The 16,877-nt window shown below is 37.6% G+C and overlaps 1 protein-coding gene across 4 annotated transcripts in view; it reads right to left on the bottom strand.

Moving 5' to 3' along the window:
• The window catches only part of ITCH (itchy E3 ubiquitin protein ligase), a 121,088-nt gene that overhangs the window by 70,757 nt on the left and 33,454 nt on the right, over positions 1-16,877 (bottom strand). For all 4 annotated transcript variants that reach the window (XM_035006145.1, XM_035006143.1, XM_035006146.1 and 1 more), the window contains 3 exons: positions 13,031-13,123; positions 4,664-4,805; positions 1,171-1,295 (listed from right to left, as the gene is read on the bottom strand). In XM_035006145.1, coding sequence (XP_034862036.1) covers positions 1,171-1,295; positions 4,664-4,805; positions 13,031-13,100 — 337 coding nt within the window. In that variant the 5' untranslated portion in view covers positions 13,101-13,123. The remainder of the gene's footprint in view (positions 1-1,170; positions 1,296-4,663; positions 4,806-13,030; positions 13,124-16,877) is intronic.

The following is a 16,877-nucleotide window of genomic DNA, read 5'->3' as shown; positions in this document are numbered from 1 at the left end:
TTTATTGAGTGAAAACATGTAACTTAAGAATGGATTAGGGGGCCTGGGTGGCTCAGTTGGTTAAGCGACTGCCTTCGGCTCAGGTCATGATCCTGGAGCCCCTGGATCGAGTCCTGCATCAGGCTCCCTGCTCGGCGGGGAGTCTGCTTTGCCCTCTGACCCTATCCCCTTCTCATGTGTTCTCTCTCATTCTCTCTCTCGCAAATAAATAAATAAAATCTTAAAAAAAAAAAATTATAAAAAAAAAGAATGGATTATATCTGAGGAGCACCTGAGTTGCTCAGTTGGTCAAGCTTTCAACTCTTGATCTCGGCTAAGGTCTTAAGCTCAGGGTCCTGAATTCAAGCCCTGTGATGGGCTCCATGCTGGGCGTGGAACTTACTTTAAAAAAAAAAAAAAAGAATGGATTATATCTCTTAAATCTTAAATGAGATTTAGGAAGTATGTTTTAGATAGTCAAGGGGTAGAAAAATATCTATGTTTAATTTTTTTTAAAAGATTTTATTTATTTATTTGACAAAGAGAGACACAGTGAGAGAGGGAACACAAGTACGGTGAGAGAGACAGGGAGAGGGAGAAGCAGCCTTCCCGCGAAGCAGGGAGCCCGATGCGGGGCTCGATCCCAGGACCCTGGGATCATGACCTGAGCTGAAGGCAGACATTTAACGACTGAGCCACCCAGATGCCCCCAAAATATCCATGTTTTAAAATCATGATATTAATCAAAACAAACATGTTTCAAGCTTATTATATCTATATGTTATATATACACACACTTAAAAAAACCCACAGCCACTTAAATTAGGAAATTTTAAAAATAAGTATTTGAAAAGAAAATCTGCCAAAATATTAACCCTATTTGTCTCTGAAATGGGGTTACATTTTTGCTTCACCTCTGCTCTATATTTTTTAGTTTTCCATAATTGAGCATGTTGTATTTTAATAAGTACCTATTTATTAAATTTATTAAAAATATTGGGTCAAAATGAATGGCTAAAACAAGGTTACTCAGAATGCTTTAATAGTTCAAGATTCTTCTCCTTATTAATACTATAACCAAGTAAATTTAAAAACAAATAGTGAACATAGTCATTCTATATCTTTTACACATGAATTTTATATAGAAAAACAAATAGCCTAGCACAATTTCTGTTACTTTTATATACATACGTTTCATGTTGTTTGACTTTAAGGTTTCAAAGATATCTAATGCAGCAGTTCCCAACAAAACATCAGATTTCAGTGTCTGGTGACTCCACACACGAAAATGTAATTTACTCACAGGGGTGACGATACTAAAAGTAAAGAAAGGTAAAAAATACGTATTATTTTCATTAAAATACCACAACGGGACCCTAAATAAATTACAATTAAATTTTAATGTCTAAATCTTTTAACTGTAGACCTTATAGCTTACTGTACAACCAATATTGCCCATTTTCTATAATCTTATGGAAAACATCTGAATGTTACATGCTTACATCATCATTTTCATTTGTAGTTGAACTACAGGGGCAACTTCATGCATGTATCATCAATAAAAGTAAAACTGCTTATCATGCTACAAACTGTTAGAAATCTAGTTTTACTTTAGTAAAAAGTTAATTTACCTTTATAAAAAAGTTAATTTATAAATTAAATTCTTATTTTAGGTCAGGTAGTATAGTAAGCCTGAGGTTATATCATTTAATCTTCACAGCAACCCCAAGAGATGGGAATTACCACCCCCATCTTCAGATATAGAAACTGCTATTCTTCAGAGAAGTTAAGCAAATGCCCAGCATCGCACAGCTAACTAGTCAGTGGCAGGCTGTAATTTGAACAAAGGTCTGGTATTAAAATTTGTATTGAAAAGTTCCTCAGTCTTGGGGAAAAAAACAAAAAAGTTCTTCAGTCTGCTACATGATTTGAGGATTATGTTAGATACCCCAAGTTTCACACTGCTAAAAGGAAAGCGTCCATGATAACTGTCAAATATAGACTCACTCACACCTTGCCAAATGCCAATAAAGAATACTATCTGGGTGCACCTAGGTGGCTCAGTCCTTCTAAAAGGTAATCAAATCTGGAGGGGGACAAATAAACACTTTCTCAGAAGTCTACCTATGCCTATTCCCCTCATCATCATATTTCCACCACCATTTTATTTTATTTTAAGATTTTATTTATTTATTTGACAGAGAGACACACAGAGAGAGAGGGAACACAAGCAGGGGGAGTGGAGAGGGAGAAGCAGGCTCCTTGCCGAGCAAGGAGCCTGATGTGGGGCTCGATCCCAGGACCCTGGGACCATGACCTGAGCCAAAGGCAGATGCTTAACAACTGAGCCACCCAGGGGCCCCTCCACCACCATTTTAACAGTTTAAACAAACTAAAAAATTTTCATCTTAACACTGCCTCCTCTGGGGGATGGGGAAGGAGAATGTATTCTTTCTCTTTAAAATTCTCAGATGTTATGGGACGCCTGGGTGGCTCAGTTGGTTAAGTGACTGCCTTCGGCTCAGGTCATGATCCTGGAGTCCCAGGATCGAGTCCCACATCGGGTTCCCTGCTCAGCAGGGAGTCTGCTTCTCCCTCTGACCCTCCCCTCTCTCATGTGCTCTCTCTCTCACTCTCTCTCTCTCAAATAAATAAAATCTTAAAAAAAAAAAAAATTCTCAGATGTTATGTTCAGAAGAACATATAATACAGATCAAGAAAACACTTCTCCATTAGGTGTCTGGTAAATCATAATGGGGACAGAATAAAAGAAATGATTACTTTTACTTCAATTTGAGAGAGGATAAAGTATACTGTCAAAGATGGTCTTACCTAAATTATTTCAATTCAATTCTAGAGAGAATGCCTGCAATGGAAGCCATGTTAAAATTGCAGACCAATTTGTTGCAACTTAAAAATTCAAAACTTGAGCTATGTGTTCCCCCCAACATCTGGGCTCAACAAGAGCACTATCATAAGCGGCTACAAGGAGAGTTTCTTTTTTCTTAACTTTTAAACCACTAAGGAATTCACATCATTATCAGCTTAAGAGCCTCAAAGTGCACATCTAGTGAGCACAGTCAGTAGCTGGAAGAAACTAGATGAGTATTCAGTCAATACTCAATTATTCTGCTGAACATCTCTAGTCATTATGGAGGCTGTGAACTTTTACAGATTTCATTTGCTTTTCTAAAAAAATTTTACTCATATAATTTAAAATTTAGAGACAATCTCTAACAGATCATTAATTAAAAACAAAGACTAAACATTGTTGAAATAAATACAGATGAGAAACATTAGAATGACACTTCTTAAATTTCACTCATTTGCTCAAAATCATCATAAAGTACATCAAGATGCTAGAATCCAAAATTCATGTTAAAGAACAATTTAGGTATATCCAATTTGTTTTGTCATTTATTAGGAATAAATACTATACACATAAGCATGTATTGTATGAAGAGCATATAGTTTCAAATATCTTATCTCACCATTTAAAAACAAAACTTTTCTTTAGTCACTCGTTTATTTCTCTAGGGGAAAAAATGCAAGAATTCCAAATGTTAGTTAATAAAAAACAATTTTTGTTATTTGATGTGGTAATAACCAATGATATTTTGAACTACATTTTAATATAGTTAGTCTCCAAACTAAATATGCTATATTATTTTGAAATCCATTTGTTGGTAAATCATGTTTTCTTCCATTTTAGTAAAAACATTAAACTTAATCTATAATTCTCTTCAGTGAATGTACAATACCAACACATGGGGCTTTGTCACTAAGTTTTAAAAACTGAGCTATCTGCTATTTCTGTGAATTCATTCCACAGATAAAAACACCAACATACAGACACAGGAACATGGATATATAATACAATGCTGTGTGATAACACAACATTAAAAACCAAGTGATAACAGGAAACTAGTAAAATAAATAAATAAATAATAAGGAATATTATGTAACTATATAAGGTATGTTAGATCTATATGTATACAGCTAGAGATATAACCATACTAGGTAAAGTATAAAAACAGAGTTCTAGAATAAATGTATAATTTCTTTTAAAAAAAGGAAGAAAACCCGTGTAGGTTCCGTATGGGCATTGTAATTAAAAACACAAAAACAAAACTATTTTTAAAAACTAAACTAAAAAATAAAGTGAGCAGGACACCTGAATGGCTCAGCTGATTAAGCTAAGCATCTGCCTTCAGTTCAGGTCATGATCTCAGGGTCCTGGGATCCAGCCCCTCGTCTCAGGCTCCCCGCTCAGCAGGGAATCTGCGTCTCTGTCTCCCTCTCCCTCTGTCCCTCCCCGCTGCCCATGTGAGTTCTCTCTCACTCTTAAATAAATAAATAAATAAATAAGACTAAAGTGAGCTACTGATAGCTCTAAATTAAGGAAAGAGCTGCTAAGAATCTTTCTAGGCCCATGACCATGGGCTCTCCAGATACTGTTCAGTAGCAATAATGATACCATCACCAACTAAACTAGAGAAGGTAAAGGAGAGATTGGAAAAATAAATATCTAAAGAGAAACAAAAAGGGGACTAAAGAAAGGAGTCCTAGGAATAGGGGAGAAAGAAAAAATGAAAGAGGAGGAGGAGCAAAGAAATTTTTAAAGCTTCATTTCTATTCACCTACTAAACTAAATACACATTACAGAAAATACTTTCAAACCTACACTGTAAGGGGTTGCTTCCATTTGGGACTGTTCGTATTGTTGCATTTTTCTGTCTTCTTTGACTGTCCGTCTACTGTGACTTCCACATAAGGACTTGGTCCAAACCAATTCTTTTTATTTTCTTTAAGTTTCGCTGAAATGACTAGGCAAAAGAAAAGGGAAACTATTTAAATATTTGAAATGTTAGTTCATCCTTCAAATCAATTTAATTTCATAAAGGTTACACAGAACATTATTACTTTTACTCAGAGAGGCAGTTTTGCTCTAAAATATTTACTAATTTTATTCAGTCATGACCTTTGTATTTCCTTCCAACCTAGTAAATAAACATATTACTTCCCCCATATCATGAACCCAAATTACTATTACTATACCCCCAATGTTGGTATCAATAGTCTCAGAACTCTAATGTCAATTAAAAAGTACAACAAACCTGGTCAACAAATATTTGAATGCCTACCATGTACCAGATACTGCTCTAAACTGTAAATAGAGTAGTTTACAGTATAGAAAAGGCTCTGGTTCCAGGGAGATAATATCCTAGTTAGAGAAAGTCCATGTGCTGAAAAACAGGCTAACATGGCAGATTATGACTTGGTAGTAAGGAAGGCCTCTGAGGAAGCACTTTTAAGCAAACGTCTAAACGACAGGGAGTTAGCCATTGAGAAGAGAAGTGGGAAGAGCATTCCAGAGAGAAGCAAAAAAAACTTGGCATATCTGAGGAAACTATAGCAAACAGGGAAGTATGGTAAATGAGGTGAGATCACATTTAGCTTTGTAAGCCCAGATAAGGAATTTGGATTTTATTCTAAAAGCATGCTAGAAAGCCACCAGAGGAAGAGAGTTACAAACCAGGATTATTTTTTAGCATCTCATATATCTCATATTAGTAAGAGCTCCCTACGATGTGCATCTTAAGATACTGACTCCAGGGCGCCTGGGTGGCTCAGTCGTTAAGCATCTGCCTTCGGCTCAGGTCATGATCCCGGAGTCCCGGGATCGAGTCCCACATCAGGCTCCCTGCTCGGCGGGAAGCCTGCTTCTCCCTCTCCCACTCCCCCTGCTTGTGTTCCTGCTCTCGCTCTCTCTCTCTCTGTCAAAAAAAAAAAAAAAAAAAAAAGATACTGACTCCATCATCTTCACCCTTGAATTAGTCAGTTTTGCCAAAAAATAACCTTGTCCAAGCCCCTTGGACAGTGTAATAAGTAGATCTGAATCTAGCAGAGCACCTCATGGTTTCCACAAATGAGAACTCACTGCTCCCCAATAAAGGAGGTGATCACAGCCATGGAAATATTCTACAACCTGGATATCTATTCTAGCAGCAAAGCACAGAGAATGCCAGTGCCTATCAAGGTTAAGGGACCCTTGGAGTTGCTAGAGGAGTCTGTATAGCAGCTACCCAAGAAGCTCCATACATAGTTCAAAGCACAGACAGTCTGGGCATCCCAGAAGTCCAGTCCCAGGTAGCAGCCATGAATCTCTTGACTTCACAAGTACCACATACTTCTGTCCTTTGGCACTTATATGCCTTTTTTTGGTAGTATGCAAGCCAGCTACAGGGTTAGTACTCCAACAATGTATGCACATTCTATAAATCAGAGTTTCATCATTATTTTGGAATACTTGGTATAATAAAGTTCAATCACAGATTTGAAATCAATATGCAGTACCAAAAAAAGTATCTGTCAAAGAAAGAAAAAGAGCTGCAAGACATATTACTGAAGTAGGCAATAAGGAGCCCTGAGGAATTTTAAGTAAAAGAGTGCCATTCAACAAATTTACTGAGTGCCTACTACATATATCAGGTATTATCTGGGGCACTGAGAATACAGTGATGATCAGACTAATACTCAAAGATCATTCTATTGCTGTGGGAAAAATGAAAGGGAAACAAAAGTAGGAGTTAAGAGACTACCAGAGTCATCTAATCAAGAGATGACAGTGGTTTGGACGAGGATGGTGAACATGGATATGGGGAGGAATAAATCTTTTCTAAGGAGAACCAACAGGATTAGATTACATGAGCAAGTTGGGAAAAGAAGCAAGGATAACTCTCAGGTTTCCAGCATGAATAAGTGGATGGAAGACAGTATCATTTAATAAGATGGAAAAGATCTGGGAAACAAGTTTGAGGGGGTGGCACGGGCAAGAAGAAATCAAGAGTATTATACTGAATGTATAAAATTTGAGATATGTGAGACATCTAAATATAAACACTAAGAAGTCTTTTTCAGAATGGAAAATATTCAAGTGGGGACCAGACCTATCTCTGATTAATATGTACTACAAACCTCTAATACTTAATACAGAACAAAATTCAATCACAGATTGCCACAGAAAAAATACAAACCCCTTATTTTTAATACATTTCTGGTGTGAGAAAAGGTGGAGGAGCCTAAACAATTATTCAAAGCCCACCATTGTATTTCAAGGACTCTTATGATCCTCTGAAACTGATTAAACCTAGAACAAAGCAATGTAGGCCCGACAGGAAGGAAATGATCTGCCCTCAGGGATTTTTTTGGATTCAAACTTTTGAGGCGCCTAGGTGGCTCAGTCAGTTAAGCGTCTGCCTTGGGCTCGGAGGCTCAGGTCATGATCCCGGAGTTTTGGGATTGAGCCCTACCCCACATCAGGCTCTCTGCTGGGCGGGGAGCCTGCTTCTCCCTCTTCCTCTGCCTGCAGCTCCCCCTGCTTGTGTGCGTGCATGCGCTCACTCTCTATCAAATAAATAAAATCTTGGGGGGAAAAAAGGATTCAAACTTTTGAACGTTATTTTGCCACATAATCCCATCCAACCCCACTAGAACCATTTTAGGAAACTTTAAATGGGAAAGTAAAAAGGGTAAAGGAAACTAACACCAACTATTAGTGTTTGCTATGTGTCTAGATGTAAACATTGTCATTTCAATACTCAAGACTATTCTGTGAGATAGACTATCATCTTAATTTTTAAACATAAAAAGACAAACTCAAAAGAACTTAAAAGTTTGCCCAAGGGTCACTTGTAAAGCCTGAACAAGAGATATTAAGTGCTCAAATCTCAGTTTAGAATGCATAAAACTTTTGTTATAGTCCTAATATTAGAAAATAGATCACCTACTACTGCCTGTAATTTAAATTCCTATAGTAAATTAGAAGAATAAAAACAGTAAACCCACAACAGGGAACCAAAAAATGTCAGTAACAGTATATAGTGTCATGGCATATATTAATGTTCTTCTGGGGCGCCTGGCTGGCTCAATCAGAAGAGCATGTGACTCTTGATCTCGGGGTTGTGAGTTCGAGCCCCAAATGGGATGTAGAGATTACTCAAATAAAAAACTTTTTAAAAATTTTAAAATTTAATGTTCTGATCCTTTCTGAAGGTCAATGCTTTGACCTGACTTTGGTTCCTCATCCTAACTCTCTAGTACAAAAACCTAGACAATTTAATTTTTTTAAAAGATTTATTTATTTATTTGGGGGGGTGGGTAGAAAGAGAGGGACAGAGAGTCCCAAGCAGACTCCCCACTGAGCATGGAGCCCAATACAAGGCTCGAGATCATGACCTGAGCCGAAACCAAGAGTCGGACACTTAACCAACTGCGCCACCCAGGCACCCTAACAATTTAAATATAAAGAAATTAAAGTGAATATCCTTAGCTTATCCCATCCTATTTTGAGAACTGGGAGGCTACAGTGAACAAGGTAAAACAAGTAAGGGTGCGGAGACCCGGTAAATTAGCAGTATGAACTGTTAAGAAATAAAACCAGTTAAGCAAGGGCTAGCTTTGTGGTCAGAGTTACGACAGGCCACAAGAGGCCTCTGTGGCAGAACTATGTGTTGGCTAGATAGAATTTTATATAAACTCTGAACTTTAAATTTAAGTAAAAAGGGCGTTCCTAGTATCCAGAGATTACAGTCTTCTAGTAGATTTGGGAAAGTACAATATTATTTAATTCCAATTAGTAATAAAATCAAAATGGTTTCTCCTCTTCAAATGATCAGTTCTAAGTAAAGATTGAGGCAAAGAAAGTTCTAGGAAATACCAAAGTTACTTATTTTGCCACATAGTATAATGCTAGCACACAGCAAGCATGAAATAAAAAACACAGATGAGTTCAGAATAATAGCTGAGGTTATGTGTAAAACATAATCAAACAGGAAATGTCTAAAGACAGGGAAGGACATAAGAAAACAGACTTATGTCCAAGGTAAGGGACCAGGCCATTCAATTAGAGAAAAAGAGGACCCAAAAACTCCAATTGTCAAAATCAGCAGATTCTGATGACGGACAGGGATGTGAAGGATAAAGGACAAAGAGGTAAAGAAAATTTTAAATATGTGATCCACCAGTTATCCTCCTCATAACAATGTTAACACTTCCATTCTACCCATAAATTAAATTTTTACATAAACATCGATGATCTTTCACAAATACTACCATTCTTGCCATTCATTCTGACAATATTCTTTTAAATTTGGGGTGCCTGGGTGGCTCAGTCGGTTAAGCATCTGTCTTTGGCTCAGGTCATGATCTCAGGGTCTTGGGATCGAGCCCCGCATTGGGCTCCCTTCCTCAATGAGGAGCCTGCTTCTCCCTCTGCCTGCCGCTCCCCCTGATGGTGCTCTCTCTGACAAATAAATAAAATCTTTAAATAAAAAGACAAGAAACTAGAGCAGAAGCAGAGTAGGATTTTAACTTTGACACTCAATTCTCCTATCAGTCTTTCACACCAACTTTCTAAAACACAAATACAATTGATTACTGTTTGTTAAAAGCCCTGATTACTTCCCATCTCTTCCAGCAATGATTTTTTTTGTAGCCCTGACACATATCTGAAGGAGATGACCCACTCGCATAAAATTTTCATGGCTCCCCACTCTGCAGCAGTGGCTTTTAGGGGCACTGGCAAAGTCTTGTGCATTTCCCTGCTTCGTGCCTCTTTTTTTTTTTTTTTAATAAAGATTTCATTTATTTATTTGACAGAGACACAGCGAGAGAGGGAACACAAGCAGGGGGAGTGGGAGAGGGAGAAGCAGGCTTCCCACGGAGCAGGGAGCCCAATGCGGGGCTCGATCCCAGGACCCCGGGATCATGACCCGAGCCGAAGGCACACGCTTAACGACTGAGCCACCCAAGCGTCCCCTGCTTTGTGCCTCTTGCTCATATTCTCCTAAAAAGATTCCTTCTACTCCCCTACATTTTTTAAAAATAACTTCCTACATTTAAATAGCAAGATGCTTTAAGCACCGCCTCCTTTCACAGCAACTCTGGTCAAATACTGGTATCTCTCTTTCCTGACCAAAGTTGTTCTCTCTTCTTGCCATTACCATATGCCATGGCATTTATTTTTTACACTTGAATATTTATGCCCTCCTTGATTCTAGAAAAATGTTGAGGCAGCTTACAAAAAAAAAAAAAAAAAGAAAACAACAATACTATAACTGATCCATTAACAGAAAAAAATACAATGTCATTAAAGGGATTTGTGCAAAAAACTTAGTTCTGAGGTTTCTAGCATCAAAAGCAAAGAACTAAACAATGACTTATGAAGAACAGTTGATTTATTCAACTTGGCACATTACTCTTTATAATCTTATGCTCTCTATTTGTCTCATATCTAATGATGTATTTGCCAAATATATAATTTTTATCCATTCTTCATGTTTTGTTTTTTTTAAGATTTTATTTATTTACTTGACAGAGAGAGACACAGAGAGAGAGGGAACACAAGCAGGGGGAGTGCAAAAGGGGGAAGCAGGCTTCCCATGGAGCAGGGAGCTCAATGTGGGGCTCGATCCCAGGACCCTGAGATCATGACCTGAGCCGAAGGCAGACGCTAAACAACTGAGCCACCTAGGCGCCCTCTTCATGTTTGTTTTTATTAAATTGTTTTTGCCTTGTATTTGTGCATTCTCAGAAAATGTAGAACCAAGATTAAAATCTTATAAATGGCAAGAATTTTGTCTTCTTGAGGTGCATTCAGGCATTTATTAAATGTTCTTCCTACTATAATAATGATAGCAAATATGATAAACAGTATGCAAAGAAAAAAGTCAAAAGGAATATAACTGAAACCTAAAGGAATAACAGTATCATCTCTAAGGACTAAGATGATAAATAAGACCCCTATTATTTTACCGAGTTTTTAAAAATAAAAAACATGTGTATTACTTATGTAACCTGAAAAGGTAAAGATTTTTTTTTAAAGATCATTCCAATCCAAGGTTTCAACATTAACTTTTCAAAAAAAGAAAAGTAATTAAGAAGCTGGCTCAATTTAAATCAGCTACTCAGGCTAGCTTCAGGATGGGGAGCAGGGGAAAACAATCAGAATCTTGCTTAACAAAGAAATATTAGTATCTTTCACTGAGAATCAGACAGTGCTAAGGAAAGAGACTAGTGAAGGAATCCCCCAAAATAAGTTCTAAGATACTGTCACCTTACAAAAGTGCTATTTTTATATAATTCAATCACTTTTAGGTTTTGAGGAAGATAATAATAAGGATATGGTTTGTGGCCTAATATTCATAATCCAGAGGTGGATATAAGACAGGTGTAATAAAGGGGCTCCTAGATGGCTCAGTTGGTTAAACATCCACCTTCAGCTCAGGTCATGATCCCAGAGTCCCAGGATCAAGCCCTCCATCAGGCTCCCTGCTCTACAGGGAGTCTGCTTCTCCCGCTGCCCCTTACCCTGCTCGTGCTCTCTCTCTCTCAAATAAATAAATAAAATGTTAATTAAAAAATAAAGACAGGTGTAATAAAAGCTAAAATAGTGGGGCGGCTGGGTGGCTTAGTCAGTTGACCATCCAACTCTTGGTTTCAGCTTGGGTCATGAACTCAGTGTCCTGGGATCGAGCCCTGTGTTGGAGTCTGCTTGAGATTCTTTCCCCTCTGCTCACCATACCCCTCACTCGCTCATGAGCTCTCTAAAATAAATAAATAAAAATTTTTAAAAAGCTGAAATACTATACAGAGAATAATTGTCCTGTAAGAAATAAATGCCATTAAAAGGATAAAGACTAAGGTTTCACTGTGTGATACAGATACATGCATGTCTGAAAAAACTCCGGTGACTCACCAAATAATTTATCTATAAATACCTACAAAGAGACCATATGGAGCCAGACTGTTAAAGCTCTTAGCGCAGGCTACAGAAATTCTATACTATAGCCAAATAGAAGCACCAAAGGTTTTTGAGCAGGAATTGTTACATTCCATAACAAATGGCATATTAGAACATTAGGAATACTAATGTGAAAGTGATATACTTGGTTAGTATGGTTAGAGAAAGACAGATATATTAAAAAATAATAGCAACCAAAGGATTTAAATAGACATTTCTCCAAAAAAGATACACAAATGGCCAATAATCTCATGAAAAGATGTTCAACATCAATAACCACCAGAGAAATGCAAATCAAACCCACAGTAACATTACCACTTCATACCCACCAGGATGTCTATAATCAAAAAGACAGGTAACAAGCATTGACAAGGATGTGGAGAAATTGGAACCCTCATACATGGCTGATGGGAATACAAATGGTGCAGATGCTTTGAAAAATAATTTGGAATTATTCCTCACAAAGTGAAACATACATACTATATGACCCAGTGACTCTACTCCTAGGTATATACTCAAGAGAACTGAAATGACAAACCTTCACAAAAACTTGTACACAAATGTTCATAGCATTATTCATAATAGCTAAAGAATAGAAACAACCCAAACATATATCAACTGATAAATGGATAAATAAAATGTAGTATGTTCATACTTACAATATTACTTGGCAATAAAAAGAAATGAAATACTAATGCATGCTACAATACAGATGAACCTTGAAAACATGCTAAGTGGAAAAGAAACAAAAACCCATACATTTTATGATTCCATTTATATGAGAGATCCAGAATAGACAAATCTACAGACAGGAAGTAGATTAGTGGTTGCCTAGGGCTGAGGGTGGCTAGGAGACATGGGAAGTCCTCCAGTAATGGGTAGAGGTTTCTAAAATTGACTGTGGTGGCAGTTATTCAACACTGTGAACATACTAAGGATCAGCAACCCTCTATATGAGTAAACTGTGTGGTATGTGAATTACCTCTCAATGCTGTCAATACAAAACAAAAAACAATAGCAACTGCCCAGACACCAGTATTTAATAGGAGAGAAAAAACAAAACCTGCAAAATACCCAAGAATATCCCAAAATAAAAGCATAATTTTTATACAACTGAACATTCTGTTCATTCATTCATTAAGCAAATACTAATTCAACACCTGATATAAAAGAGCCACTGAAGATTTTCTTAAGATTATTTTTATCTTGGGGGAAAAAAGTATAGCAGTAGATCTTTTTAAGACTTACCAGTGATCTGAAGTTGTGATTTCATGGTCAGGCTACCCATTGAACCAAGCTGTGATCCACTGCCAGACATACCACACCAACAGGACGGCAAATCTGAGCATGGAAAAGGAGACACTGTAAACATCAAAAGATCCCATATAAAAAACATGTATAGCGCTAACCAGGCTATTTCCATGTCTCACTGAAGACCACACAATAATAGTGGCCTTAGCATTGCTAAATAAAATTTTCAATTCTAGTATTCATCCTGCCTAACCTATCAACAAAATGACATTGCTTATCATTCCTTCTTCCATGGTTTACATTCTTCCCTGGAGCTCCCAAGACACATTCTCTAGGTTTACGTCCTACCTCACTGATTGTTCTTAGGCTCCTTTGACAATCCCTCCTGTTTTCTCCCCTCTCTTAATGTTGGAGTGCCCTAGGGCTCAGTTCTTGGTTCCCTCTTACCTCTCTACACTCACTTCCTCAAGGATATCATCCAGTGTTATGGCTTTAAATGTCAGCTATATACCAGTGAGTCCAACTTTATATTTCTATCCCAGATGTCATTCCTAAACTCCAAACAAGTTCCCTTGGGTATCTAAAAGACCGCCCCACCCCCCACAAACTTCACACATCAAAGTGAACTCCTGATAACAACTCCATCCTTTCAGATGCTCAGGCTAAAAACCTGGAGTCATCCTGCCTTTGTTTTTTATTTCCCTTCCTAACTTGCCAGCAATTCAACAGTCTCTATTTGCAAAATATATCCAGAATCCAACCATTTCTCACCAACTCTACCATCAATCTGTTCATAGTGGCCACTGACAGCCTGACTTTTTTTTCATGGATTATGCCTCCCTCCTAAGGTACTCCAAGTATGAACAGGTCTCCCTGTTTCTACCTGGTGTCTAGCTTCTCCCTCTTCCTCTACCCCTCTCCTCTGCTCGTATTTTCGCTCGCAAATAAATCTTTAAAAAAAAAAAAGTTAGATCATATTCTACTCTGCTTAAACATTCAGTAACCTCTTATCTTAGTTAAAAGAGAATCCAAACTCCTTCCCCTGGCTTACAGATGCCTGACTCCATTCCACCCATGACTGACTCTCTGACCTTACCTCATATCATTCTCCCCCTTACCCATTAAACATCTAGCTTTCTTTCTAATTCTCAAACACACTAGGTCATTCCAGCCTTTGTACCGAACTGCTCCCTCTGCTTTTTCCTCTATCTTTAAATAGAGGCACCCGAGTGGCTCAGTTGGTTAAACATTCTGCTCTTGATTTCCGCTCAGGTAATGATCTCGGGGTCCTGGCATCAAGCCCCACATGGCTCAGGGGGAGTCTGCTTGAGGATTCTCCCTCTGCCCGTCCTCCAGCTCATGTACACATGCTCTCTCCCTTGATCTCTCTCTCAAATAAATAAATAAATCTTAAAAAAAAAAAAAAAAGCTAACATCTTGTATTCAGGCTTCAAGTTAAATATCACCTCGTCAGAGAGGTCTGGACTTACCCAATCTAAAGTAGCCATCCTATCACTTTCTATGACATCACTGAAAATTTTCTGGTTTATTGACTCTAAAGTCCACAAAAGTAGGCACCTTCTCTACCTTGTTAATCAGTGCCTGGAATATTCTGGAAGTTTTTTTTTAAGTCCACAATTTCACCTGTCACAATACCTAGTATCAAAAATACAAGAAATAACAAGTATTGGCAAGAATGTTGAGAAAAGGGACCCTTGTGCACTGTTAGTAAGAATGTAAATTGGTACAGCCACTGTGGAAAACAGTATGGAGGTTCCTAAAAAAATTAAAAATAGAAATACCATATGATCCAATAATTCCACCACTGGGTATTTATCAAGAAAACTGAATACATTAATTCGAAAATACACGTGCACCTTATTTTTACTGCAGCATTATTTATAACAGATAAAATATGGAAGCAACCTAAATGCCCATCAGTAGATGAATGGATAAAAATGTGGTGTGTATATATATATATATAATGGAGTATTAGCCATAAAAAAAAAAAAAATAGGATCTTGCCATTTGTAAGAGCATGGATGGTCCTAGAGGGTATTATGCTAAGTGAAATAAGTCAGAGAAAGACAAATACCATATGCTTTCACTTATATGTGGAATATAAAACACAAAACAAAGGAACAAACAAAATAAGCAGAGGCAGACCCATAAATACAGAGAACAAACCGGTGGTTGCCAGAGGGGAGGGGGTAAGCAGACAGGCAAAATGGGCAAAGAAAGTGGGAAGTACAGACTTTCACTTATGAAATGAGTAAGTCACAGGGATGAAAGGTACAGCATAGGGAACACATCAATGGTGTTGTAATAGTGATGTATGGTGACAGATGGCACCTACACTTGTGGCGTGTATTATAACATATAGAGCTGTCAAATCACTATGTTGTATACCTGAAAATAATGTAACATTGTGTGTTAACTATACTTCAATTTAAAAAAAAAGTCCCAGGGGCACCTGGCTGCTCAGTCAGTGGAGTATGTGACTCTCGATCTTGGGGTTGTGAGTTTGAGCCCACATTGGGTATAGAGATTACTTAAAAATAAAATCTTTAAAAAAATTAATAAAATTTTAAAAAATAAAAATAAATAAAGCAAGTAAGTAAATAAGTCCAGGGGTGCCTGGCTGGCTCAGTCCGTAGAGCATGCTCGAGCAGTCGATAGAGACTCTTGATCTCAGGGTTGTAAATTTGAGCCCCACACTAGGTGTAGAGATTACTTAAAAATAACATCTTAAAAAGTTTTGCCTCTTCCAGAACATCAGGTAGGTGGAATCATACAATTTGTGGCTTTTTCAGATTGCCTTCTTCTACTTAGCAATATTACCAAAGGTTCCTCCATACCTTTTCATGGCTTGACAACTTTTTTTTTAAATTGCTGAATAATATTCCATTGTGTGTTTGTACCACAGTTCATCCATTCCCCTATTAAAGGACATCTTGCTTGCTTCCAGTTTGGGGCAATTATGAAAAAAGCTGCTATAAATATTCACATACAGGTTATTAACTTAAGTTTTCAATTCAATTGAGTAAATAGGTATACAACTGCTGGATAATGGTAAGCCTATGTTTTAACCCTGTAAGAAACTGCCAAATGGTATTCCAAAATAGTGGTACTATTTTGCATTCCTACTAGGATTGAAGGAGAATTCCTAGGCAGCTAGGTGGCTCAGTCAATTAAGTGTACCTAAACTCAGGTAGTGATCTCGGGGTCCTGGAAATGAGCCCCAGGTCGGACTTCCTGCTTAATGGGGAGTCTGCTTCTGCCTCTCTCTCTCTGCTCCCCTTTCCACCAGCTCATGCTCGCTCTCACTCTAATAAATAAATGTTTTTTTTAAAAAAAGAATTCCTATTGTTCTCTATCTTCACCAGCATATGGTATTATTAGCTTTTCAAAATTTTGCCAATCTAACAGATGTGCCGTGACATTTCACTGATGGTTTAATTTGCAATTCCCATGACATGATGTTGAACATCTTTTCATATGCTTATTTGGAATCTATGTATGTTGTTTGGTAGGGTATCTCTTCAGATCCTTTGCTCACTTTTTACTTGTTTTCACATTATTACATTTTAAGAGTTCTTTATATATTTTAGAAACAAGTCCTTTACCAGATTTGTGTTTCGCAAATATTTTCTCACAGCCTATGGCTTCTCCTTTCATTCTCTTAACAGTGTAAAGGTTCCAAAATGTGGGTGTACGTGGGGGATGGGGGTGGTTTCCTCACACCAACGAGCAATTCTCCAACACCAGCCAGGTGTCCTACAACTTAATTCTAACAGTATCCACCCAGAGATAGCATCAGATCCCACAGGTTAAGTGATCAGTC

Source organism: Mirounga leonina, unplaced genomic scaffold, assembly GCF_011800145.1.
Source record: "Mirounga leonina isolate KUSES-001 unplaced genomic scaffold, KU_Mleo_1.0 Mir_150, whole genome shotgun sequence".
Classification (NCBI taxonomy): Eukaryota; Metazoa; Chordata; class Mammalia; order Carnivora; family Phocidae; genus Mirounga; species Mirounga leonina.
Note: the sequence above shows the minus strand (reverse complement) of the source record. Positions and strands in the feature narration are given on the sequence as shown.